Here is a 27,314-nt window from a genome sequence, read left to right as displayed (position 1 = left end):
TTGGCAACAATATAGTCAAACCACACAATTATATAATGCACAGCGGAAGCATAAGATAAATATATAAATTTCAACCTCTGATTGTAATATCAAAATGTATTACAGGGGTTGGATATATCCACAGTGGATCGTAAATAAACATAAAGTATTGTTCCATCAGATACTGCAATCAAGCTTGCGAGACTTATCCCGACGCAAGGGAGCTAATACCAGCCAATTACGTTTAGGTACCTGCACTTAATCTTTTTGGGGAAAATACGTCAGTTTACACTGGTAAATACATTCAACTGACACATTTGAAAATGTTTATTAAAATTGATTTGAATGCACAAGGCATAAACTCTTTTATAACTTGGGAAAATTCATAATGATCTTGTGAACGTTTTACATGTTCTTTTATGCGTTCAGTAGCCCGGGTCGTGCCGGGTTAAAGATTTATAGACACACCACGTTTGCGTAAAACCGTAGTACAAAAACCAACGGCTACGTCTTTTAATTTTTAATGTCGACACTTTATACCGGGTGTACGCCTACACCGGGATGTCGATGGTCGTGGCCATTTCGTAAAATGATGCCAAGGATATCCGGGACAACGGTCATTAAACCCCCCAAAGGCTTATAAGCAACAAAACTGTTTAAATGAGCCGATCATATTTAATCAATTAACCACCTAAGCGATGGAATTATATAATGCTCAATCAAGCGGTATTAATATACCGTAACCCAAGCCCATATAGGGGAAATAAGTTAAAGTATTTACCTTTGCAAGTATAAATCCTTAATTTAGATCAAGTCACCGATAGCTTTTACTGGGGCTCCTAATCTGGAACGAAGGTTTTAATTAACCTCTTAGAATCCTAACGGTCCTTGTATTAGCCGTAGCTTAAACCGGTTGATTCCGATATATAGATATGGTTAATTCGCACGAAAAGGCGAAAACCGGGAATGGAGTATGATTTGGACCCGACAAGTTCAGTGACTTGTTTTATGTGGGTTTATAGTTCATACTCTGGATTTTGGGGTTCAAATAATATAATTTGACCCATATCGGCTATTGCACGAAAACTAGTTCCATGGGCCGTACCGTGTGCGCAAATAGGCGAAACGGTTAACCATAAGTGTCCTACGCTTATTTCCTAAGTCAATATGCCTTAAAAGTATTTTGGTATCAGTAGGATACCCTCCGTAATGCCCGTAACGAGTTTAAGTTAATATTATGCCCCGTAGGGGCTTTTCGGTCATTTTAAAGACTTTAAAAGGGCTTTTCGAGTTCTACAGGAAATCTGAGTTTCCCGAACAGCTTATAAAGCTTAAAATACTTTATTTATTATTTAAAACCAGTGGCAACTGGAATCGGGTCAAAAGACCTTGTAGAACTCCCGTTTTGGCCAAAAAGGGCATATTCGGTATTTACCGAACCGTAGCCATAACCGCAGGTTATGAGCAAGGTAAAAATTATTAAAAATCTTTAAAATTCCCAAAATATTATTTTACCACAGTGGGTAAAAGTTTTGGTGACGAAAACTTGGGTTAGATGGGCGTTATGCTAATTGCGCCGTTAATTACAAAACTTTCTTAAAAGTGCGCCTTTTAGCATAACTCTCATTCTAGGCCTCGGATTGACGTGAAACTTTAAGGACATGCTTATAATTTAACAAGCAAGGTTTTGGTCCGTTCACGTGTCCGAAATACTCGTTTTAATTTTAAAAGGCCGTTACGGTCAACTTTTAGGCGAATGACGGAATTGCGCAAAAGACTCGGATAACTCATGAACCGACCACAGAGGTTTATACCAACATGTGACCTGGTCCTAAGAGAGTCCTAAGGTATATTTATACCTCACTAAAACGGGCCAGAACTGAAGTCAAAGCAAAAGTCAAACTTTTGCGACTTTCGACTCCGAACCGGTTCAATATAGCAAATGATCGATTCAAACGAGCGCAAACAAGTTTATATACTTATTATCATGATTTATGATTATCAAAACAGGTTCCATATCATATACATTACAGATTATGCATAAATCGCTAAAATAGCTTTCTGTTGACTTTTTAACCGCACGTTTGACTCGACATTTGCCATAGTTAGAGTGGTGATCAGGGGGAACCATTTTAGAGGTTTATTACCCACATAAATACCAACTCATAACCATTTTTGATTCGACATACGACTGAACCATTACTGATTTATTGTAAAGTCAAACCGTAGTTACGACGGTTTGGTTTTTAGCTAAAAACTAAGCATAAACTGAACTATGGATGATCAAGGTAACTTACAGAAGTTAGTACTTGAATATGGAGCAGAGAAGAATGCTTGGAGCTTCTTAGAATGGTCAGTAGTTGTGTTTTGAGTTGTGTGAATGTTGTAACTACAACATTGCTATTTATAGTGCAAACCAAGCTCCAAGATCATCACACATTGGTCTATAAGTGACCATGGATGATGGGCAGGTGGCCTAGAGTGTTATGGGTCAATTGTAGGGTGCCCATGCCTCATTGATTGAGGTTTGATCGTTCAAATGGTCCAAAGGCCAAGTAGTTACAACAATTCTGCATCTGGGCACTTTACGCGGCCCGCATGGGAGTTCCCATGCATTTTAACGCGGGTCGCCTAAAGTTCAAATTTCAGGCGTGTTATTTAGGAGGCTCGCGGCCCGCTTACACTTAAGCCTAACCTTCACGCGGGTCGCGAGAAGTCTGTTTTTCAGATTTTTAAAATCTTTTGTCATGATTATCAGAATCCGGTAATTAATAACGAAATCTTTCGTAATGATTTACCTGACCTTTCGGTTTTGAAGGGGTAACTTTGCGGTTTGGCCCTCGGTTATTTACCGATAGGGGCCTCGTGTTATTTACCCGCATTATTAAGTCCCCGGTTTATTTATTAATTATATTGGAAAGCCTTAACTTTCACTGTTGACGTTTTTAACCCTTCTTCTACGAATTCGATCGTAACTTTCTCGTTTCATATCGAAACTTCGCGAAATTCATATATATTATTTTAGTGAGGGTATAATACCGTTACAAAGTCTTTGGAACGTTAAAGGGTCACTCAGAGGTATTATTAAACATGTTGACACAGTTAACCCCTGTAGTTTGTAATCTCTCACTTTCTTCCGCGTTTTGTTTTTGTACGATCTATAATTTATTCGTTTGAAGGTTTAAGCATTATTTAGGGATACTATACAGTATATTTACCCTTGTTGACATTTATAACCCTCGAATTTATATACTTTCAAGGTTTGTCAAAATTAGTCCTTTATTTATTATAGATGCCACGTGTAAACAAATGACACGTGTTAACACATCATTGGACACAAAAATTCGAGGTGTTACACCTTACTTCGTAAATCTCATCCTTTTTGGCGTCATTCGCTTCCAGATCGGTGTTCTGTTCATCATTGTCATTCGCAGCCACTTTATTGTCTGTATCCACTCTATGTTCATCTTTACTAACAAACTGCATGTCCGAACCACGGTAATCTGTCCAAACAAGATGCCCTATGTTAAATCAAATAAAGTAACAAAGCACACTTTTAAAGTCAGGCATTATTAAAGGGGTACGGGAACTACCACGTGCACCATGCACTTCTGCTGCTTTAATACGCAGTATTGCACGCATTAAACCTAGCGGCTTATGCACTTCTTCAGCATCACTTTTATCCACGCCTCCTGCTCCTTTATTTTCTTCGGCCCCACCAACACTACAGTCACCTCCACTTGAATTACCAGCATCATGAACACTCTTATCACCTTCGACGACTTCATTTGTTTTTTGCCCAAGTTCACTACACCCCAGTTCTCTCTCTTCCAGTTGCTTCTTAGTCTTGTTCAACCCTATAACATCACATAAATATTAAATGGGTTTCAGACACGTACGCATATTAGAGGGTAATAAATTTTAACGAGCAACAAACTACGCGTTTAATTCTAAATCTAAATGTATGATGAAACTAGTAACACATGTTACAGTTTACCTGATTCGTTGCCATCATCCGTTTTTTCCCGATCAATCTTTATTTTCATCTTCGGGCAATTTGGGGTCACAAAGCTTGCTTTCGTTTCGGGAGCATCCTTTAACTTATTCAGACGGGGAGATCTCCTTACCCGCGACGACATACCTCCTTCTTCCAGCGCTCCGGTACACTCAGTTCCATCAGCAAATACGCATGATTCCCCCGCACCATCTGCTGCAACCACAAAGGAAGGTTATACTATACGATAATTATCACCTTAACGTGTGTTAGAGTAAACATTTCATTCCATAACATATAGTAAAGGTACATAAACTCTTTTTGCGCTATTTTTTCTTTGCCACCATCCGTGTCTTGTCCACCAAACTTCATAGTTGTCTTTCTTCTTTTTGGGGTCACAAACCCTTCTTCTGCCTTACTAACATGCTTTAACTTCTCAAGTCTTGCAGATCTCCGCACCAGACCCGACTTTCCACCATCTTCCATCTTTTCAGCATAGTCTTCTCCACCATCATCTACGAATGATTGGCCCGCAACATCAGCTGCAAACCCAAAAAAATATGTCAATCAATACAGGTTGCCACACCGTCAAAATGTGTTACAGTTACCAAATTAAGAATGATAACCAACACAACAGGTATAACATTTAACACGTGGTTCCGTGTTCATTTCATAAACATTGTCAGCACACCTTCTTAGGCATCAAAGTCTATTGCTGAAGATCCTACAGCTTTCAATCTACTTTTACTGATTTTTTTGTTTTGCCGGATAAGCGACTTCCTGTACAAGCTTGCTATTGGTGACCCATCCGAAAAATCGTCGTCCATGCCATCCCCTACGAAATCGTTTGCACAACGATCAATGGATTACAAAATATTTAACTAAATAACACAAACAATAACAGTTACTAACCAGCGTTCTCTCCTTCGTTGATGTGAAACCTTTCATCATTTCTCAAATCTCCCAAGACCGAATTGATCTTGTGTGACGCTAAATCTACCGCGTCATCGTGATCCTCCCTTTCACTAACTTTCTTCTCAAACATACTTTCAAACGTTGCCTTCAACGCTTGTACTTCTTCGTCTTCATGGCTCTCCACCAATAGCGATTCTAACATACCCTCAATTTTGACTTTGTTCTTCTTTGTCACGCATATTAACTGTCGTACTATCGTCAACCTCTCCTGTTGAGAATAGTTTTTCAACATTTTTCATACTATGAACATATACTAATTGCAAAAAACACATGTTAGAGCATCTAACTTTACCTCTTTAGTTGCCCAGTGTTCCACGTTATAGTTTCTGGGACGTGTTAATCCTTTAAACCGTCCTGTTCCAAACCCACCAGCAAGGATTTAAAGCCTTTCTCTCTCTCTCAATCTTTTCAAGTTCCAAAAAGCTAAATGACACACCGCACTGTCTACCTCCATCCCCGTGCACTCAATGCTATCAACGTACAACAACTACAAGAAACAACGATCCGTTCAGCGCGGAAATAATCAACTATTCTAACACATGTTAATTATCTAAAATAATTAAAAGTACACTTACCATCAGAATCGCTAGAGGACCGACGAAGAAACTTTGTGGGTCAAGCCGATTCCAGGTATCCTTGCAAGTTCTCAGCTTTTCTACAACAAGGTCACACCAGTCTATTGTTGCAAAGTCCATTTCTTCATCCAGATACTCCAAGATTTCTTCCCGTAAACAACTTTGTTTATAACAATCAACCAGCACTGCCACAAAACACATTACAAAATCCATCCTGAAATCAAAACTGTCTTCGCCATCGGACTCATCTATCATTTTCACCATCTTTGTTGGAGGCACCATTGCCCCCGGGTATCTCGCCCTCCAATCCGCAATGGCATCAGTCAGCATCGGCAGCTTACCAATCGAACTAAACTTTTGTCCACCAGTCGGAATCCCTAATAACTTATGTATCACTTTCCTGTTCACCTTGATATCACCGGCAGGCGTACATATCACCATCTTATCTGGATTAAAATTGTCCACAACAAAATAACCTAACTTAGCCGGCAAACCATCAATGCTGAAAGTTAGCAAACGTCCAAAGCCCATTTCCCTGACTGCGTCACGTTGTTGTTCTGTCAATGCCCGTACACACTTATAAAACAGCAATGGTGCAGATCTTGTCCTTATGCCTGGAAATTCATCCTTTTTTGCTCGCTTACGGGCTTTCTGAACCTTTTCCGGTTTGTTACCAACTACCTTTGGTTTCCCTGCTTTACCTTTCCCATTGTCATCTGAACCCTTCTTCTTTTTGGTCCTTAACGCCCCGCCCTTCGATGTAGCCGTCACTTCTGCCCTACTTACTTAAATAACATTTTATACGAAACAACAACATCCCAAACAATTAGTCTACTTTACAACCACCGATGACAACATGTAAGAATTTTTCATTCGTAACATCCAAATTTTTGAAGGGCTTAAAAAATAACTAACCACGGTTTTTTCGCATTACATTGCCATAATTGTCATCGGCGCTGTTTCTTTCACCTGCTGATTATCACATGTTAGTGAATTTTCAAGGTCATGCCCAATTAACACAAGTTAAACAAAGCCAACAGTATTTAACTAACCACGTTTTCTTTTATTTCCACACCCAGAAATATCCCCGACAATGCTTTTCTTCCCTACAGTTTCAAACATGTTACTCAGATTTATCTGGATACGCAATTAGCCTCTATTGCAACAAAAGGAACTTACCACTGTGCTTTTTGTTATGTCCCCGTTTGCTTTCCACACAACCTTCATTTAGCACCGATACATTCGTAAGGAAAACGATTAGCCCAACAATACTTTATACAAATTATAAACAATATTACTGCTTAACCGTTACCTGTTTTCCGTCTTTTCCCATGGCTTGCTGACACACTATCGGTATCATCATACACTGCAAGGCATCCAACAAAATTCAGTTATGCCCAATTTCTTATCCAACACACTATCAATATATACAGATCACCTTGAACTATGTTAAGTGTTCAGAAACATAAAAATTCTAACCTAACTCCCGTTGGGTCGGACCAAAGTCAGATTGTTGTTTGGAAGGTCCGGACTTGGGTTCGTCGGATAAAATCACAACGCTAGGGCTCTTAGACCTTTTTTGCCCTAACCTGTGTTTCGAAGTCCTACATATATAAACGAAAACTAACTCAGGTGCCATTTTCCAATAATCCGTTGAAGAAAACCACCTTTTACATGATGGATAACAACAAACTAACCTTTTACTTGAAGTCTGAATCTTCCTTAATCGTTTCAGCTTCAACGACGACGACAAGATTATGAACGACTTTCTCATTCTCCAAGCTGGACACTATCGGCTTCTGTGTTAGGGTTTGGGGAGTAGCTTTTCAATGTTTCTTTTGAATGGTAAAGAAGAAAAACTTTTGAATTGTGTTAGGGTTAGGGACGAGAGAGAAACATGAACAGGAGGGGAGAAATGAGTATAATGGAAAAGAAGATAAATTTTTGAATTTTGTTTACACTTCTTTGATTAGACGGCTACTGCATGGCAGTGGTTTCTGTTTCCCAATGTGTATGTTCACTTCCGAAAATGCCCTTGGATGGTAAAAAATGGCAGTCCTTTTTATTTCTTTTTATTTTTATTCATACCAAAATAATTATGGCCTTTGATCAAGTTTGATGTAAGCTAATCAATGGTTCACAATGGGTTTCCATAGTTTTCTTAAAAAGATAGGGTTTCTTATATAACCAAGCCCTATACATATATATATATATATATATATATATATATATATATATATATATATATATATATATATATATATGTGTGTGTGTGTGTGTGTGTGTGTGTGTGTATAGATAACCAATAAAAAGCTAAAATCGTGGTATATGTAGTTAAGCCGAGCCTATTTCTTTTTCTAATTTGGGCGATGTAATTGATCTTGAACTTGTGCATCATCATGGCTATCCTCCTGTTGGATCTCATCATTATTTGCAGATGCAATTAGGTCCATGCCCTCATATTCATCATCTTGGTCAACATAACCTTGCCATCATCAAATACAACCATGTCCATAAATATACATTACAAACAAAATAAGAAAACAAAAAAGGTACTCGTTTACTCGCTAAACATAATTACCTTGTGATCTCAAAATATACCCCTAACTCCCATCATCCTGTTGCGAGTCAGCTACTTGCCACTATAAATTGACTCCCACCAAGTCAACCTATTGTAGATACCCTGGTCATTAGAGAAATTTGTACGCTTATTCATTTAAAGAAGTGATATGTAATGTGTAAACAAAAAAAGTGCTTGACTTAAGCTAATAGAAAGCAAAAATGAAAAGCATACAATCAAATAGATGACAGCCACATTCTCCATACTAGTTAGGACTGGACATTAGTCTTGATAAAAAAAAATATAGCTATTATCCCCCCACTGAATTGCTTCTCCAAATCTGAGAGATGTTAGAAAATCATCTTACATGTAAAAGATTTGCAAAAAATAGTAATTTATATAAGAAATCTGACAAGGGATATAAAAGAACCTTGATTCAGGTGATAACACTTTTTTTCCCAATGCCATATGAGAGCTGCTGATAGCATATGACACTTCTTCCCATTTTTGTCAAGAGAAAACCACTATATATCAAACATAAGTATATAGATATGTTTAGCAGTTCAATATATAATTATCTCCTCTGGTGGAACCATGTTCATAGGCTCCACAACAACTACATATGACAAAAGCATGAAGGACTTACAATGCTTCTCTTTCTTTTTTTTAACACTGATAAAGAAGCCTTTGCGAATAATTGAGTAGGCCTCCTCCTTGGCTGTCCATTGCAGGCTATTTTCTGACCTTTCCATTATGTCTTCATAATCAGCTGGCAGTTTTTCTTCCCAATTTGAATCTGAATCTGTATCTGATATGAGTTGCTTCTCATCAACATGTTCTACCTGTGGAACAACATAACCATATTAGACTTTGAATTGGTCACTAATATGGGTTTTCTTTCATACAGTAAAAATTACTAATGTTATCGTGGCTGGACAATAAAAGAAAATTAAAAGATATTTATTAATTAATGATGTACATGAATAACCAAACTTTTATTTGTAAACTTACGTTCACCAAGGGTTGGAATTCTATGCCTTCTACTTTTAAGGAATCTCCATTATCATAGCCCTCAAACAAAATCTGAAAATGAACAATTCTGTAGTTATAAGTAAACTGATACAAGTCACATGCCCACCATCCATCTTCTCTATCATATGCAAGGTATGAAATTGAACTCTCTCTCTCCCCTTGTAATCTGTATTTGAGGAATATAGGTTCCCTTCTTCTCTTCCCTTCTCTAGAAAACTTGAACACCAGGTTCACCGTGTATGTGATTCCCGGAGACAAGAACTGAGTTCCTACATGTAGAATTTTTTTGAAATCATTCTCTGTATAGATTGAGTAAGTGTCCACAGCAAATCTGCGTGAATAGAAGCAAATGATTATACATTCCATGTGACAACAATTGAGTTCTGTTCAATACTTATCAAATATTCTCAAAAGCTAGAAACAGAAAACGTCACCTTGAATTATATCTAGACGAGAATCTAAAACTCTGTACACCTGAACCCAAACATTCTCCAATAGATATCATCTCACAGCGTTCTCCCTTCTTATTCAATGAAAACCACTGTACGTCCATTAAACAAGTTCAAGTTAGTTCGTGCATGTTAAGATTATAATATCTTTTTTCAATTTTGGTTTTGAACATATACAACTAGTTCAAGGACTCGGGTGTATATAACTAACGATGGCATGGGGCATGTTAATATACTGTTAACATAGCAGCTAATTACTTACAGTTTTGCCGACATTAAGCAGAACCCCTTTGGACATAAGAATCATCATTTCATCTTTGGATTTGTAGTTCAGAGGAGGTTTTGCAGTCTTAATCATCTGTTGGTACTCATGAAATTGTTCGTTCCATTTACCTATAAACTATTCATTTTGGAGTAATTCGTGAATATTAAGGGCACTCTCAAGTTCTGTGACAATTTCAGACATCTCTGGCTGATCTTCACGAGATTCCTTCAAACATTGATATGCAATGCGTGAGAATCTTTTTAAAACACTTTGATGCATTGGTTTAATGTTTGGATTATCAAAAATTATATCATTTAACATGTTTTGTTCATAGCTCTTAATCCATGTGAGAATCTCCTTAACCACATGACCCTTGTTATCAAGTGTATAACATAACCTCCCGCATAAAACTTCGAATAAGGCCACTCCGAAAGAGTATACGTCTGACTCTTTCGTTAGGGTGTTCATCATCCAGTATACTGGATCAATATACCCCCCGGTATCTGCTGCGGCAGTGACAATAAGTGAGTGCTGCTCATTAGCTGACCCTATTATTGATAGCCCGAGATCAGCAGTGACAAATGTTGCCTCCAAGTGAGATAAGGGGACTTTAAATAGCGGTCAAGGCTTCCACAAGATGCAAGCTCATACACCAGGATCATCTCACCCCCTTCACAACAGAATCCCAGAAGTGAGATAACATTTTCATGCTTATAATCAGAAAGCATGGTCAACTCTTTCAAGAACTCAGGTGCTCCTTGTTGACTGGCATGATCCAAATGCTTAATAGCGACAATGCCTCGCCCCTCAGAGTGAGACACTTCTCCTTTATAAACTTTACCAAAACCACACACTCCAATATAGTTCTCCTTGTTGAACCAACCAACCAAAGCCAGCCAGGTCACCCACCCCCACCCCCGCCCCACGCCAAAGGGGCAACGCCATGCCCAACACTTGCCCGGGGTGGAGCAGCCGGCGTTGAACCCAAACCGCCACCCCAACCAACGCCCCACACCCCACAGTCTAATAGTATAATCAATCACCAGGGGCGGCCCTGCGGGTGGGCGGGAAGGACCACCGGCCATGGTCCAATATTTGGAAAGGCACATTATCCTTGTGCAGTTAACTCATCTTTCAAATACATGTTGTCGATAACTCTTTGCAGTAAGAACAATAACTCACTATTGCTGTCAGTAATATACCACCATAGTTATCACAGTTGTCTACCAGCTTAACTCTTAAATTTTGAATTTAAAAGGTTAAGCATCTTAACTTATAGACTACCAGTTTAGTAAACGTGGAATTAAGGAAGTCAAGCAAATTCACTAGGGTATGACATCGATTTGAATGTAATAGTCACACCAATTCATATATTATCACAGAAAAAGGCCCATTCTAGACACTTTTTTAGCTTTAAAACCCTAAAGCCTATTTAACTTAACGAATACAACTGAAAACAAAACTTCCAATCGCATTCTTGAAAACCACATAACCAAACTTTTGTTTCATATAGGGTTACTAAATCGGTGACTATTGCATTCAGTTACGGAATCAAACCTGAAATCAAATTGCAATTACATCACCCTATTCGAACTGTGGAGACGATCTCCCGGTCGGATAGTTGAATAAACCGATATCGATCAAGCGTTGTGTGTGAGAGACATGGGAACATATGGTACGCAAGTATGGGGATATTGTTACACACAGTTTACCACTTAAGCAGCCTCGTAGCCAACGATTTGAACCTCTAAAGTTGAAGCGGTAGAGCAGTTTGATAGAGATCGAGCAAGAGTGAAGGATGTTTGATGGTAGTTTGAGATGTACAATTAGGTTTTGGTTATGTGAAAGAGGGGAAATTTGGGTTTTTTTAGAAAAAAAGGGAAAATTAGGCGGGATAGGGAACTTTGATTTTTTTATATGAGATTGTCTTATAAAAAACAAAAATAAATATGGAATTTCTTTTTTATAATAGATTTTATTATTTTAATTAACTTTTACTATATATAAATGAAGTTTCATTTTATAAAAAAAAAATCTTATTTAATTTAAAAATATGAGTAAATGTTATCGTATAAAAGTTAATTAAATGTTCTAGTGCCATTTATCTAATAAAAATTAATAGAATAAAAGGTTAATACTAATATAGTACTCATGCATTCATATTTTATGTTATGTGAACTTTTAAAATAGCGGTTTGCCTATAAGTTTTAGCAATGCAACTTTTCTAACAAAAGATACAAATTCCAATAATATTCGTAACATTTCTAGAAAAACGTTAGAATTATTAGTAAAATTCGCAACTTTTGGATGAAAAGGATACAAATTCCAATAAATTCATAACATTTCAAGAAAAAACGTTAGAATTACTAGTAAAATTCGCAACTTTTGGATGAAAAGGTTGCAATTTCAATAATATTTTGCAACTTTTTTATCAAAAAGGTTACATTAGATCTTTTAATGCAACCCTTGTGTTGAAAGAAGTTGCATTAGAGTCAAATGCAACACAATTGAAAAATGTTGCATCTAAAAAGTTGCATTAGCCTCATTTTCTAGTAGTGGCCTTTCTTTGTTTTGAAGCTCTTAAAAGTAATACTTCTGTTTGATTATAATTCTTAAAAGTAATTTTGTCATTTGACACGTACATAATATGTTGCCGCTGCTAAAGGCCATAATGATGTATGAATTTATCGCTTTTCACCTGGATGAGCAACCCATCGGGTGCAAAGCATACAATAATGGTGGTACAAGAGGCCGAATGTTACAAATGACGCTAGCGTTTGGATTAGTATTGGTCTGGATGATAGAATAGGTTTTGTGCAGGGCCATTGTTGGTCCGGATGAAAAAAATAAGCTTCATCTGGACCGATATTGTCTCGTGGGCACAAAATTTTGTGGTAACTTGAATTTATGTGAGTTTTTTATGTAGTTGAACAATCTGTATACTATCAAAGGGCATTACTTTTCAACTAATGCACTAGAAAGTCAACCGGTCAATGGCATTGTTGACATACCTTTAGCACAAACTGGTGAAGGTATTGCAGAGTGTGAACTTCTCAAGTGGTTTGTTCAAGAGGTGAGTTATTTAGACTCTTACGTTAAACACATCGTCCTCACATCGATGTTAAGACGATAAATGCTTCTTTGATTGCATGATTAAGTTGAGTTTATCGGAAATGAATATATCCTGTTAGGGGGATCAAGTTGAAGAATATCAACGTCTTTGTGAAGTTCAAAGCGATAAAGCAACCATAGAAATAACAAGTCGATATAACGGAAAAGTTGCTAAAGTGTTGCATATTCCTGGTGACATGATAAAGGTACTTAATACTTTTAGTAGTAACTTTTTTATTGGTTTTTTTTTATATATTATGTCTTAAAAGTATGTAACATTTTGTATTATCCCAGGTTGGTGAAACTCTGTTGAAATTATCAGTTGATGATTCATCACTTGCACACGACGGTGCTGAGTCATCACTAGGTTCCGATACATCTGATTCCGACGACAAGGCAGGGGTTAAAAAGAGTAAAAAAGGTGAAGCTTTATGCACCCCTGCTGTTAGAAGCCTCGCAAAAGAGCATAATATTGATATCAATGATGTCACCGGAACCGGTAAACATGGAAGAATATCAAAAGAAGAGGTTCTCAAATACGCCTTAGAAAAAGGAATTATTGACGATAAACCCGCATTGTTTAATCCTAGTTCTATCGAACCCATGGAGGGACCCGAAGAAAAACTACACGAGATAGCTGACTCACTTTATCATGATAAGATACTCACCCTGAGGTATTTGTAATTACTTTTTTAACCATTTCATGAGTTTGGTTAAATTAAGAAGAGTTAAATGCCATTTTCGTCCCTGAGGTTTGGCCAATTTCGCGACTTTTATCCAAAGGTTTGTTTTTCCGTAATTGGATCCAAAAGGTTTGAAATCTTGCTATTTTCATCTTGCACATTACCGTCATCCATTTTTCTCCGTTAAGTCAGAGGTATTTCGTCTTTTATGCTAACTTAAAGGGCAATTCGGTCTTTTTCACTTTATTAGGAAGACTGAATACCCCTGCAAAAGACCGAATTGCTCTTTAAGTTAACAAAAATGACGGAAATACCCCTGACTTAACAGAGAAGATGACTGAAGTTAACGAGCTGGATGAAAATGGCAAGATTTCAAACCTTTTGGATCCTGATGCGGATAAAGAATTCTTTGGACGGAAGTCGCAAAACTGGCCAAATCTCAGGGGTGATTATAGAACCTGGTCACGAGGTTCGAAGTAGCCTTTTCTCTTCTAAAGTTCTTCTCCTAATTGAAATTTCTATGAATTTAGGGTTTGTGGTATTGCTCTTCCTTTTTGATGATCATAGAATCGAGTTAGATTTACATTTCATTTTTAGTTAATCTAATTTTCTGTTTTTCAATAATTGCCTTTACATTTCATTTTTGGTTATTCTAATTTGCTGTTTTTCGATTCTGCTTTATTTTTTTTATTTGTTGTTCATGACGAAGGCTATTTTTGTATATCAATATTCAGTTTAATCCCTATCAATGTTCCTAATCCAATCCTGGTTTGAATGTTGATAACTATTTAATTTTGTGTTTTGTGAGAATTTTCAAGAATAGGTTTTCTACTGATACTGGTTTAATTATACAACCATACAACTATGGCCGAAGTTCTGTCGTATTTCACGCAACCATCAATACCGGTTTCGAAATCGACATGCACATCCAATATTAGCTCCGAAGATATGCTGACCGAAGTTCTGTCGTATTTCACGCAACCATCAATACCGGAGAAGACGGAGCGTATCTGGTATCAATACCGGAGAAGACGGAGCGTATCTGGTACTTATCCAGCCTTCATACTTCACATTATCATACATTTTAAAAAAAAAATTATGAAATGGTTTTTGTTTATTTTGCTAAAATTGGTTTTTTTTTTTCATTTTTTCAGGAATTTTAGTTTTCACCCCTAAAAAGACCCCAATTTGGGCCTCCCTTTTTCCTGTATTTTTCTTTTATATAACTTCATATACAACTAAATGCTTATAAACCCACCCCAAAAGACTTTCTTTACATTAGCATGCTAAAGGAGAAACATGTCCAATATCAATAGTAATCACAATAATAATGGTGAACCTCAGAAGCAGCAGCAGGAGAAAGAGAGGCATATAGTTTCTTGGTCTCAAGAGGTTTGGTTTTGTTTTTGTTTTTGTTTTTGTTTTTGTTTTCATCATTGAATTTTAAACTGTTTTTGTTTGATTGATTTGGGATTTTTTTTTAAACCTTTCAGGAAGATGATATATTGAGGCAGCAAATCGGTATCCATGGAACCGACAAGTAGGATTTTTTTTAAGGTTATTGAAAATATGTTGATGATTGGATTAAAATGATTGATGATAACTGCAGTTGGGCAATTGTTGCATCCAAGTTTAAGGATAAAACTACAAGACAATGTAGAAGAAGGTAAACAATAAAGTCTTGTGATAAAGATCCTTTTTTTATAAATTAAGATCCATTAACTATATTTTGTGTTTTGTGAGAATTTTCAAGAATAGGTTTTCTACTGATACTGATTTAATTATACAACCATACAACTATGGCCGAAGTTCTGTCGTATTTCACGCAACCATCAATACCGGTTTCGAAATCGACATGGACATCCAATATTAGCTCCGAAGATATGTTGACCGAAGTTCTGTCGTATTTCACGCAACCATCAATACCGGAGAAGACGGGGCGTATCTGGTACTTATTCAGCCTTCATAGTTCACATTATCATACATTTTAAAAAAAAATTATGAAATGGTTTTTGTTTATTTTGCTAAAATTGGTTTTTTTTTCATTTTTTCAGGAATTTTATACCAGACATATAGACGGAAGCCCGATTAGTTCAGAAGCCGAAAAGCAACGAGTGATCATGTGTTTAAAAGCCGCGGTTGAAAGAAGGGCACCCGAGGGTGTGCGTCTCAAGCTATTCAAACCCGACAAACCCGGGTTGTTGGCCCAAGTGACACGAACGTTTAGAGAAAACGCGATGAACGTAACACAGGCCGAGATATCTACAACAATGGGTATGGCTCTAAACATTTTCTATGTAACGGACGCGATTGGAAACCCGGTATTACTTGGACATTATTGCTTGATAATGGAGCTGATGTTAGTTCAGAAGCCGAAAAGCAACGAGTGATCATGTGTTTAAAAGCTGCGGTTGAAAGAAGGGCACCCGAGGGTGTGCGTCTCGAGCTATTCAAATCCGACAAACCTGGGCTGTTGGCCCAAGTGACACAAACGTTTAGAGAAAACGCGATGAACGTAGCACAGGCCGAGATATCTACAACAATGGGTATGGCTCTAAACATTTTCTATGTAACGGACACGATTGGAAACCCGGTATTACTTGGACATTATTGCTTGATAATGGAGCTGATGTTAATTCTAGGAATTATTGTGGTCTGGTAATCATTCTTCATATTATTGAAATTGTGTCATTATATCATATTATTTAATTAGTAAGATTTTAGGGTTTTAATTATGGATATTGATTAATGAGGCTATTTACATATCACAATTGCATGATCATTTAATGGGGCTGTTTACATACCACCACAATTTACGGTCGGCTTTAATTGCATTGATTATTCACTGGCTTCTTTCTGGGAAGGTGAATGGTCTGAATTTACCCTATTGTTGTAGGTCCATATTGAGACTTGCTACTCTACTATCATGGCTAGCTCTCTTAGTGTGAATACATCGGGAATTGGTGTTGGCAACCAAATGGTCCTTGCTGACCTCCGTGAAGGGAGTACTGGGCCCATCACGGTTATGGTTTGCAGAAAGTGGGACGTCACAAGTGTCAATGAGCGCTATATGAGCACCGACTATGTCGTCAGTGATATAAAGGTAACTCTCACCCTTTTAACCCCCGTACCCTTTCCTTTTTACGAGTTTCATCGTTATTGAAAGTCTGTTGTTTGGTTTGCATAGGGAGGTGTGATGCATTGTACCGCCCGGAATAACATTGCACACTACTTCTTTGACAAGCTCAAAGAAGGCGGGATATATTTACTCAAGGGTTTTATATTCCAGAGCACCGATCAATACCGGATTCTAAAAGACAGCCCCTTTGTTATCGGGTTGAATGGCTCCACGACTGTTAAGAGGGTTGACGATGCCAGTGGTTCATTTACGCGCTACCCGTTCTTACTTACGGCGTTTGAGGACCTCGAACCAACAGAGGGCAAGTATTTTGTAGGTATGTTTACTCTCCTCATGCTGGTGTAACGGTTGTTTGCTTTTCTTATATAAAAAAAATGGTCTAATAAAGGTTAGAGTACTTATTGGTTACTAACTAAACAGTCATGTTTGTAAATTGCATATTCCATTAGTCCCTGCATGTTTATATTTGAATTTTGAATAGTAGCATTTACAAAAATGAGTGGCTTATTACATTGTTTTGTGGGCCTATTGATAGCTTATTATTTAGTCCCCATTGATAGTTGGGGCTTGAGAGTTCAGTTTATTCATAATAATTAGTATACTGGCTAACATCTATATATGTATTTATGGAATTATGGGTTACCACAGATAGTTACTTAATGTGTCCCCAGTGATAAAAGTTGGTTACAAAGACAACTATGGTAGGTACAACTTAGAAGTTGATTTTCTTGCATCAAAACACAACATAATCCATTTGCATAATCGGACATATGGCCGTTTAATTTACATATTGATCAGCTATAACACTCGCAAAATACAGGAACTTGCTACCAAGGTTTTTATTGATATTTTGAGTACAAACCAGGTCTACTTTCAAAAAATATAAAAAATATATATTAAGAATGTTCTATAGGTGGCGAATTCAACCCATTTACTTATGAACAGGTCGATCCAAACAAGTTAAAAGTTGCCCAATATCCATTATGATAGCAGCACAGATCGACTCAGCCCTAGCCATTTTTAACCAGCACTAGAAATGACCCGAAGATATACTGACCGAAGTTCTGTCATATTTCACGCAACCATCAGTACCGGAGAAGAGGAGCGTATCTGGTACTTATTCAGCCTTCATAGTTCATATTATCATACATTTTAAAAAAAAATTATGGAATGGTTTTTGTTTATTTTTCTAAAATTGGTTTCTTTTTTCATTTTTTCAGGAATTTTATATCAGACATATAGATGGAAGCCCGATTAGTTCAGAAGCCGAAAAGCAACGAGTGATCATGTGTTTAAAAGCCGCGGTTGAAAAAAGAGCACCCGAGGGTGTGCGTCTCGAGCTATTCAAACCCGACAAACCCGGGCTGTTGGCCCAAGTGACGCGAACGTTTAGAGAAAACGCGATGAACGTAACACAGGCCGAGATATCTACAACAATGGGTGTGGCTCTAAACATTTTCTATGTAACGGGCGCGATTGGAAACCCAGTATTACTTGGACATTATTGCTTGATAATAGAGCTGATTTTAATTCTACGAATTATTGTGGTTATGCTGTTTTTTTTTTTTTTGGTGTTTTGTGGTTTTAGATTGTTGCATTGCTGCTTGATAATGAAGCTGATGTTAATTCTAAGAATTATTAAGGTCAGGTAATCATTCTTCGGTTTCGAAATCGACATGGACATCCAATATTAGCTCCGAAGATATGCTGACCGAAGTTCTGTCGTATTTCACGCAACCATCAATACCGGAGAAGACGGAGCGTATCTGGTACTTATTCAGCCTTCATAGTTCATATTATCATACATTTTAAAAAAAATTATGAAATGGTTTTTGCTTATTTTGCTAAAATTGGTTTTTTTTTCATTTTTCAGGAATTACCAAACGATTTTCAAATAATATTTTAACCAATTAACTCATCCATTTTATTTAATAATATAGATTTATATATATATAGACTTCTCATATTCAGATTCCATAACATCAAAATAAATGTTATCATCATTTATTATTATTATTATTATTATTATTATTATTATTATTATTATTATTATTTGTTATCATTAATGCAATTAGATGTGTGAGCAACTTTACACCTGATGACTTCTCATATTCAGATCCTATAACATTTTTGCATTTAAACTTTCATTAAAATGAAAACTGCCACATGTCATCCCAAGAGCCTACTTATCATGTCTCTATAAGTACACAGCTGCATTCAAGCATCCTCCCTTTCATTATGCAACCTGTAACTAAATATCGGAAGACACCTGCCAACATGAAGAAAACCACTGCTGTTGCTAACTGTTCAGAAAGTTTGGCAACTCTTGAAGAAATATTACGCCATGGTCGAGAAAATAAGAAACACACGGTATCAACACTTTCTATAATTTCGATTGTTTCCCCCGGCATTATTATTATCCATACATTAAATATGTTTCTTCTAATCCATGCAGAGTGCTGAGTTCAATTGTCGTGTGGTGATTAAAGGCGTACGTAATAGCGAAGAGTGGTTCAGACTTATGTGTGGAGGAGGAAAATGCATGAAAGGTGTATCGTGTGATCACGGGGAGCTGTGGTGTGCTGGCTGTGAAAACCCAGTTATGTTTCCCCGAGCAAGGTTTGGTTTTGGTATTCTATAGTTATCTGCGTTGGCAAACGCCTTTATACACTTTGACATCTGAAAAAAAAACTTTCAACAGGTTCCATCTTGAACTTGATGTGCTCGATTCCACGGCAAATGCGGTCATCGTGTGCTTCGATGACACTGCATAGATTCTAACAAGCACCACTGCTCAGTCTATACTCAATGTGGAATCGGGTCTCTCGCATATCTACACCGTTTATTCCGAAAGCATCCAGGATAGCTTCACTCCAGTCATGATACAGAACTCTAACGGTAGCATCTCAGCGCTCCCAAACTGCTTACACTCACTTGTGGGCACCACTCGAACCATCCAAGTTGACACATCCACATACTACCATCATGGGGCTTTTGAGAGCTTCAACTGCAAGCGTGTGCTCCTAGACGAAACCAGTTGTCAATCCATTGGATCTACCACTCCTACTCCCATGACTAGGAAGGGTAAAGGGGTGATGACAATACCAACACCGGTTAAGCTCAAAGAAACAATCAGAAAGTACATGTAAGTTTCTATATATACTTTTGACTTACCAAATTCCATGAACCACATAACTACATATCCATTTGTGTTGTGTTTAAGTAAATGTTCAAAATTGAATATTATATGATACAAACATCATGTTTATTTCTTTATGACTCGCTATAAAACTGATACTTATTAAATGGAAAAAATATGAAAAATAGATATAAATAATATAAACTAATAAATAATAATAAACAAGAGCTAACATATGTTTTCAATATATTACTTTTAATCTGATGACAGTTTTGATCCATACAGATAAAAATGAAAAAGATAACCCATAAAGTTTTATAACTAGCATTGTAATAATATACTGTTCCAACATTATAAAATAATATTTTTATTGTAAAATTGAAAAAAAAAGGACAAACCTGGGCTCTCACGAAACCGCAGAGTGCAAAGGTGGAAAATTGACCAGTATATAAACCATTTTCGTCTGAATGACCAACATTAATTTGGACTGAAGCATGATCCTTTGAAGTGATCAGCCTATTGGTGGCCGAATTGCAAAATAGTAACGATCGACACCATTGGTTTTGATATGTGCTTTTTCGATTTGAGAACGCATACGAGCCCATCGCTTTAGTGTTGAAATGCATTGTAATGGAACTTACCCACGGTAAGTCGGCAACGCGCGGGCATTACCACTAGATTCCCACATTCCGTAAGGTTACCTTTCTTTATATCGATTATGATGAAATTTGTAGTGAATTTGTTTATGCTTCTTTGTTCGTTTGGATATTTAAGTTAAATCATTGGTTTATGCTTTTTTCCCCTATTTATACATGCCAAATAGCTAAATGGAATGAATGAACTTCAACGAGCTTGAACTGCAGTTCATAAATGGGAATTTACTTGAACGGAGTTACATTCTATCAACTTTTTAGTACAAAATAATGGAATATGAACTACTAATATATACATCATCCAAGTTAAAGTTCTGCCTAACATTTCCTTTCTTTCTTTCACAGCCCTACTTATGAAGGTTCTGATTCAGATGGTTCTGTGGGTAGCGCTCCAGGTGAAAGGTATGTATTTAGCCTATAAGCATATACGTTTTACACATCATATCCATTTGTGTTGTGTCACTACTTGAACGAAGTTACATTCTATCAATTTTTGTACAAAATAATGGCATATGAGCCACTAATATATACATCATCCAAGTTAAAGTTCTGCCTAACATTTCCTTTTTTTATTTCCCAACCCTACTTATAAAGGTTCTTATTCAGATGGTTCTGTGGGTAGCGCTCCAGGTGAAAGGTATATATTTTGCCTATAAGCATATAGATATTTGATTTGACTAGCTCATACCCGTTGCTTATGTTTACTTCCTTAAACCTGTTGTAGACAAGAAACTACTAAGGGGAACGTCGACTACATGGCCATGCATTAGCGGCAGAAGATTTCGTGAATTATTGAATAAAACCGGAAGCTTTATGAACTCCTTTAAGTTTTTTTCCTGTAATGTATGTTTTTAGACTTGGCATACATGTTTGTTCTTAAACAGATTACGCAACAAAGTTTCCTGTGCTATGCACGCCTTAAATTTTGTGTGGCCGGCTCATGGTACAAGCTCTTATCACGTTTTGTATGGCTTCTCTTACATTGTCTTTCGGCTAATTATCTTTTATCCATACATAAACATTTTCCCCGAACGCACAACAAAATGAAGGACGCTAACTGTTGGTCATGCCGTGCATCGCACGGGCCTACCCTCTAGTGTCTAAGAATTATAAAGTAACAGAAGGTGGAGCATTTATTAATGAATGGATTAGTAATTGAAAGGCCGTCATGAGATTTACTCTCATATTTATACATAATTACAATCAAACAAATCAACATATATATTTCAAAACCAAATAAAGGAATAAATGGGCTTTAATTCCCAAAGAAACAAGAGGATTTAGACTTGATTTATTCCACTCTAAGCAGCCCATAATGAGCTAGATAAAAGAACGGTCGACTTCTAAACTCCTTATAAGACAGGCTCAACACTTTGGAAGATCACTTGGAGGTGGGATAACAGATTCATTCGGCCCTTTTCCATTGTCAACAACAAAAGCCATTTTGAGTCCCCATGTTGTGTGTACTTCAAGATGGCAATGCATAAACCATACACCTAGTAAATAGAAAACAATAATGAGTTTTTGATGAATGATAAATGTATAAAAATGTAAAATAAAATTCACAAGATTCAAAACGGAAAAAGATAAAACGTCAAGATTTTATACCTGGATTATCCGCCCTGAATCTAATAGCAGTCCATCCACCCGCTGGGACACCAACGGTGTTTCTTTCCACAGGGTCAACAAGATTAAAGTTTTTTGGATCTTTATTTGGATTAAAGTTCCCTATACCCCTTCCCACAACAAAAAAGTTGAACCCGTGTAAATGAATTGGGTGACTTTCAGGGGCGATCATCCCAGTGTCTTGCAAAACTAGTTGTACCGTAGCATTATATGGAAGTCGATATAGCTTTGTACCTTTGTTCGTGGCAAAGTTTGTTGGTTGTGTGCCGGTATAATTATAGGGCATCAATGGTTTACTAGGAAAATCGTCTGTAAAAACCCCGCTTATGTTAAAGTAATGTGCTTGTAAAAGGGCTGTTGTTGGCATGACAAATGTGATATTATTGATGTCTGCTACAACCCTGCTACCATTGACACATGTTTTGCATGGATTGATTCCAAGCCCAATTGTGAAAAACAATGAATGGTCAACTGTCAACGGGACTTTAGCTGGATATGTTGCGGAATTCAAGCTTCTAAGAGAGTTTATAAAAGTGTTGGCAACCGGAGTTGAATTTTGAGGTGGTGGAGCAACGAGTTTAGTAGTGGTGGAGGTGACAGTACCAGAGTAATGGAGGGAGGCGGTGGCGGTAAAATTGTCCACGGCAATCGGTGCATCCATGAATGGGGCGACCACCACCAAGTACTTTCCGGCTTTTTGAGTGGCGGTTAGAATGGCATTTGTGGTTTGACCTGGTGCTATAAGAATGGTGTCAGTTGTGAATGGTTTGACATAAACTGCGTCAACCTCCACAACTTTGAGTTTATGGTCTGCAATCCTGAAGAAAAGCTCTTCATTGAGTGCAGCATTGACTATTCTTAACATGTATGTCTTTCCTTGATCCACGTGTAACTTGAACCCTCCTGATATATTAAAATTTCAAGTTTGTCACTAGTTAGTCAAGAATCACATTAAATCAACTTAAAAGGATATGTAAGTTATTAACCATTTGCTAAGCAATTTGCATTAGGTCCAGGATTCCCGTTAATAGTGTGAGCATCAGAAACATTTGGGGCTTGCCCTAATTTTTGTGCTTGATTTATTACAGCTTCGGTATCTGACTTCCACCATTCTCCTGTGATTTTTTTCTTGTTATCAAACACTATCATGATATTTATAGAAATCGTTGCATGAGTGAGAGACAAAAAAGGAAAACATTACCTAGGACAACCACAACTTCTTTATTGGGTTTTAGGAAAGGGTATGGAACTCCAAGCTTTGGCAAGATGACAATGGCACCATGAACTGTGGCTCTTAACCATAACACGTGTGCGTGCCACCAAAGGGTACCTCTTTGACCCGTTAATGTGAAATTATACACATAGGTTCCTCCTGGTTGGATGGGGCATTGTGTTATGTATGCAGGACCATCAGCCCATCCGGTTCTTAGTTGTCGTACCCCATGCCTGTCGGTTAAATTACACAACAGATGATGTTGTTAATCTTAAAAAAGCTCATGAGCTCTGTTAAATTCGTCTAAAACTTAAACAATAAAGATGATGACTAGTTTGAATACTAACCAGTGAATGCTGACATTATATTTAACATGGTTGACCACTTTGATTGTTACGATGTCATCCTCCCTAGCAACTATTGTGGGACCTGGGAAACGACCATTAACCGTCACAATTTGCTTACTTTTACAAAGTTTTGTGGTATTGGTCATTACCACCTGCATGCATTATAACAACAATAGGTTGAATATATGATGAGTATATCTTAAACCAGAAAAACTAATTAATCTCTTTACAAAGAAACACTACATTAAACTTGTAATTACGAATACGACACTCGACTGTCGTCGGGAAAGCACAAGCCGCCAACACCGCCATTGCCGCCGCCACTTGGAACCATGAGGCTGCCATTTCTATTAAATGCAAGTGCTGTGTGTTTTTCTGTGGTGTGGCAAATGGACCACAAACCTTATAAAGGAAAGACTGAGGGGTTATTTGCTCAAATGTCATTTTTAGCCTGGTTGGTGGATACTTATGAGAGATGGTAGACCAATAATAAAATGATACTAACTTTTGTTTGATAAGAAAAACAGATAGATAACTTGGTTTATTTTAGTTAACATTTTCCTTGGGATGTACACAAAGTCGTCATGTATCAGTTTTCAACTAACTTGAACATTCTAACACCATAACATTTAATGTTGCTTATATTTTAAAATGTTCTGATTTTATTTTATGTTATATTATATGATTTTATTTTATTATATCTAGGCAAAGGTGTAATTTTGATTTATTGGTGTAATTAGTAGGTGTAAAATTTGTCATTTAAAAAAATGTAAATTTTAAATTAAAGTAGATGATATTAACGTTTATTATGATGCAGTCATATATAGACGGAACCAGTGGCGAAGCTTGAGATTTCCGACCGGGGGGTCAAAAACGTATATACCAAAAATTTCTATAATACCGGAGGGTCAAAAACCTACATACCCAAAAATTTCTATACGAAAACTACATACTCTCCACTAACGAGCGAAAAGTTCGGGGGGTCGGTCGCCCCCTCCCGCCCCTACAAAGTTACGCCATTGGACGGAACCAGTCACTAGAATTCGTGGAATTTTTTTCTAATAAATTCTAGTTTGTTTAAGAAAAGATTTTTTTTTTTTTTTTTTTTTTTTTTGCGATTACCCCTGTCAAGAAAATGTGGTGTCCTCAAACTTTGAGTGAAATCTTAAATTATACTTAAATAAATCTATATTATAATAATTTTCCAAGTCTTTTTTTTTTAATTATGTATATAAATAGTATGTTCGAAAGTATAATATTTGAAATGATTTATGACGGCAGGGGAATAAGAGTTGCTGAGATTGGATGAGCAGATAGATATTGGTCCAACAAAGCGAGGTTTGATTGAAGCAAAAGTCAAAGCTACCCTTGACCAAACAACCATAATCTGGAAGGAATGAACACGATCACCAAACCATCAACAAGTTTAAAATATAAATAAAAAGTCTTATAAATTAAAATGTGTTAAATGAGCAATAATTTTAATAACTTTTATAAATGTAGTTTTGTTGGATATCCAGGGCCAGACGGCCCAACGGTTTTGTAGCACTAAGCAAACTATAAAGTTGGGGCTCTTTTAAATTGGTATAAAGAAAACATCGGTTATGCTTCCTTCTATCCAAGTCTCAATCGCAAATTCGCAGGCAGAGTCTCAACAGAAAGCACAATATCAAAATTCGAAGATTCAAAGTATCAATTAGAGATTTATGACAAATAGTGATTGAGTAAATCACAATATATAAAGATTACTACAAAGTATAGTCATGAACCAACCTGGATTAACCTTGCGACACAATTAATTTCTCCCCAATCGATGATACCATTGAGCGGAATGAACACACACGGCGTTACAGTTAATGAGAAGGACAATGACGGCTTAAATTAAAGACGACTTCATATTATTTGGAGTTGGAATTGGACCTTTTTATTTTTAAAATTGGTTCTTTAATTAGGCCTTGCAATAAATGTATTTTTTGTATAGTTCATTTGGGCCTAATGGAGTGATATACATATAGACAAAAGATCAAATACAAAGTATCTTATCGTACAAAACGTACAAATAGAGTGAAAAAGTAAAAACAAAAACGCGGTGCCATTTTCGTAATTATTTTACTCATAGGATAATTATCAAAATTATTCTACAAATGATCTTGTATGGTAATTTTGTAGAGTATCATAATTACTCTACAAATGATCTTGTAGGGTAATTACGAGTAAAATAATTACGAAAATGTCATCGAGTTCTTTTACTTTTCCATGTTATTCGTATGTTTTTTTTGTATTATATCATATGATGGCATGTAGAGTATCATAATTACTCTACAAATGATCTTGTAGGGTAATTACGAGTAAAATAATTACGAAAATGTCATCGAGTTCTTTTACTTTTCCATGTTATCCGTATGTTTTTTTGTATTATATCATATGATGGCATTGATGCTTTTGTAGTTTCATATAAATCCGTCCTCAATTTGATAATTTCAATAAAGACGTGCATACCAAAATAAATGATAATTTTGTGGAATGAAGACGTGCATACCAAAATAAAGGATAAGCAAGAGAGTTTTAGAGATCTTTTGAGGTGCACAAATGAGGGGGAGCGGCTGAGGGTGAAGGAGATATACAAGAAGGCAAAAGGGGAAGCGAAAAAGGCGGTGACCGAGGCAAAAAAAAACACAGCCTATAAACAAATGTATGAACGTTTGGAAACGAAAGAGGGGAAGCTTGATATGTTCAAGATTTCCAAAGCTAGGGAGTGAAGAAGACAAGATCTAGGAGTAGTAAAGTTTATTAAATGAGAGGATGGACGTGTTTTGGTCAAGGCACATGACATTAAGTTGAGATGGCAAACCTACTTCCACAATCTTTTCAACGACGGAAGGGCATACCAACAAGATAGCGGCAATCCCATGACTCAAAGGCGACAACGGAATAATTGCTACTGCATGAGGATCAACACATGAAGAGGTGAGGATGACACTTAGGAAGATGGGAAGAGGCAAGGCAGTGGGTTTGGATAACATACCGATTAAGGTGTGGAAGTGTTTGGGGGAAGAAGGAGTCCGATGGTTAACATTTTTGTTCAATCTTGTTTTCAAGACTGGAAAAATGCCACATCAATGGAGGAGTAGTGTCGTGGTGCCTTTATACAAGAATAAAGGAAACACCCAATGTTGTGAGAACTACAGAGGAATCAAACTGCTAAGTCACACTATGAAGCTCTGAGAGAGGGTAATTGAAACTAGAATTAGAAGAGAAACTCAGGTTTCAGTAAACCAATTTCGATTCTTGAAAGGGAGGTCAACTACAGAAGTGATACATATTCTAAGAAGATTGATGGAAAAATATAGAGCGAAGAAGCAAGATTTACATATGGTGTTTATCGACCTTGAAAAGGCATATGACATTGTCCCACGTCAAATGATTTGGGATACTTTGGAAGGTCGAGGGCTACCTGGGAAGTATATAGACATAATTAAGGATACATACGATAGAACAGAGACTAGTGTCCGCGCGCCTGTAGGGGATACAAACTTCGTTCCGGTGGAGGTAGAACTCCCTCAAGGGTCTGCGT

The 27,314-nt window shown here is 36.9% G+C and overlaps 4 protein-coding genes and 1 long non-coding RNA gene across 9 annotated transcripts; 2 read left to right on the top strand and 3 right to left on the bottom strand.

Annotated features, from left to right (window-relative positions):
• Positions 1-4,352: 4,352 nt before the first annotated feature.
• LOC110865552 lies at positions 4,353-7,698 on the bottom strand. Of its 2 annotated transcripts, none has more exons than XM_022114840.2 (11): positions 7,221-7,698; positions 7,003-7,127; positions 6,836-6,889; positions 6,703-6,744; positions 6,576-6,629; positions 6,439-6,495; positions 5,524-6,308; positions 5,241-5,435; positions 4,886-5,156; positions 4,665-4,808; positions 4,353-4,515 (listed from the first exon to the last, which is right to left on the bottom strand). In XM_022114840.2, exons 1-8 carry the CDS (start codon positions 7,295-7,297, stop codon positions 5,328-5,330), a joined length of 1,302 nt encoding a protein of 433 aa, XP_021970532.1. In that variant the 5' UTR covers positions 7,298-7,698; the 3' UTR covers positions 4,353-4,515; positions 4,665-4,808; positions 4,886-5,156; positions 5,241-5,327. The 2 variants fall into 2 exon arrangements, with proteins under 2 accessions (XP_021970532.1, XP_021970533.1); XM_022114841.2 differs by having other exon boundaries at positions 6,439-6,492.
• A 133-nt stretch (positions 7,699-7,831) lies between these two features.
• Positions 7,832-11,718, bottom strand: LOC110865553. Of its 4 annotated transcripts, none has more exons than XM_035974761.1 (9): positions 11,387-11,718; positions 9,827-11,016; positions 9,550-9,656; positions 9,095-9,446; positions 8,730-8,925; positions 8,514-8,607; positions 8,318-8,423; positions 8,105-8,206; positions 7,832-8,008 (listed from the first exon to the last, which is right to left on the bottom strand). In XM_035974761.1, exons 2-6 carry the CDS (start codon positions 9,920-9,922, stop codon positions 8,594-8,596), a joined length of 765 nt encoding a protein of 254 aa, XP_035830654.1. In that variant the 5' UTR covers positions 9,923-11,016; positions 11,387-11,718; the 3' UTR covers positions 7,832-8,008; positions 8,105-8,206; positions 8,318-8,423; positions 8,514-8,593. The 4 variants fall into 4 exon arrangements, with proteins under 4 accessions (XP_035830654.1, XP_021970535.1, XP_021970534.1 ...); XM_022114843.2 differs by having other exon boundaries at positions 9,827-10,054; XM_022114842.2 differs by having other exon boundaries at positions 9,827-11,718.
• A 1,025-nt stretch (positions 11,719-12,743) lies between these two features.
• On the top strand, positions 12,744-13,662 carry LOC110944810 (lipoamide acyltransferase component of branched-chain alpha-keto acid dehydrogenase complex, mitochondrial-like). The gene is made up of 3 exons (XM_022186455.2): positions 12,744-12,902; positions 13,021-13,146; positions 13,235-13,662. The coding sequence occupies exons 2-3, from the start codon at positions 13,138-13,140 to the stop codon at positions 13,622-13,624; spliced, it is 399 nt and encodes a 132-aa protein (XP_022042147.2). The 5' UTR covers positions 12,744-12,902; positions 13,021-13,137; the 3' UTR covers positions 13,625-13,662.
• A 6,155-nt stretch (positions 13,663-19,817) lies between these two features.
• LOC110864026 lies at positions 19,818-21,467 on the top strand. Its single transcript, XR_002549556.2, has 3 exons — positions 19,818-19,907; positions 20,900-20,956; positions 21,279-21,467. It is a non-coding gene; the product is annotated as an uncharacterized LOC110864026 (long non-coding RNA).
• A 202-nt stretch (positions 21,468-21,669) lies between these two features.
• On the bottom strand, positions 21,670-24,128 carry LOC110865554 (laccase-4). Its single transcript, XM_022114846.2, has 6 exons — positions 23,984-24,128; positions 23,741-23,892; positions 23,382-23,626; positions 23,167-23,295; positions 22,163-23,083; positions 21,670-22,050 (listed from the first exon to the last, which is right to left on the bottom strand). The coding sequence occupies exons 1-6, from the start codon at positions 24,083-24,085 to the stop codon at positions 21,920-21,922; spliced, it is 1,680 nt and encodes a 559-aa protein (XP_021970538.1). The 5' UTR covers positions 24,086-24,128; the 3' UTR covers positions 21,670-21,919.
• Between the last annotated feature and the right edge of the window lie 3,186 nt (positions 24,129-27,314).

The sequence above is a fragment of the Helianthus annuus genome, chromosome 6, assembly GCF_002127325.2.
Source record: "Helianthus annuus cultivar XRQ/B chromosome 6, HanXRQr2.0-SUNRISE, whole genome shotgun sequence".
NCBI lineage: Eukaryota > Viridiplantae > Streptophyta > Magnoliopsida > Asterales > Asteraceae > Helianthus > Helianthus annuus.
The sequence above is the reverse complement of the archived record's forward strand: the minus strand, read 5'-3'. Positions and strand labels throughout refer to the sequence as shown.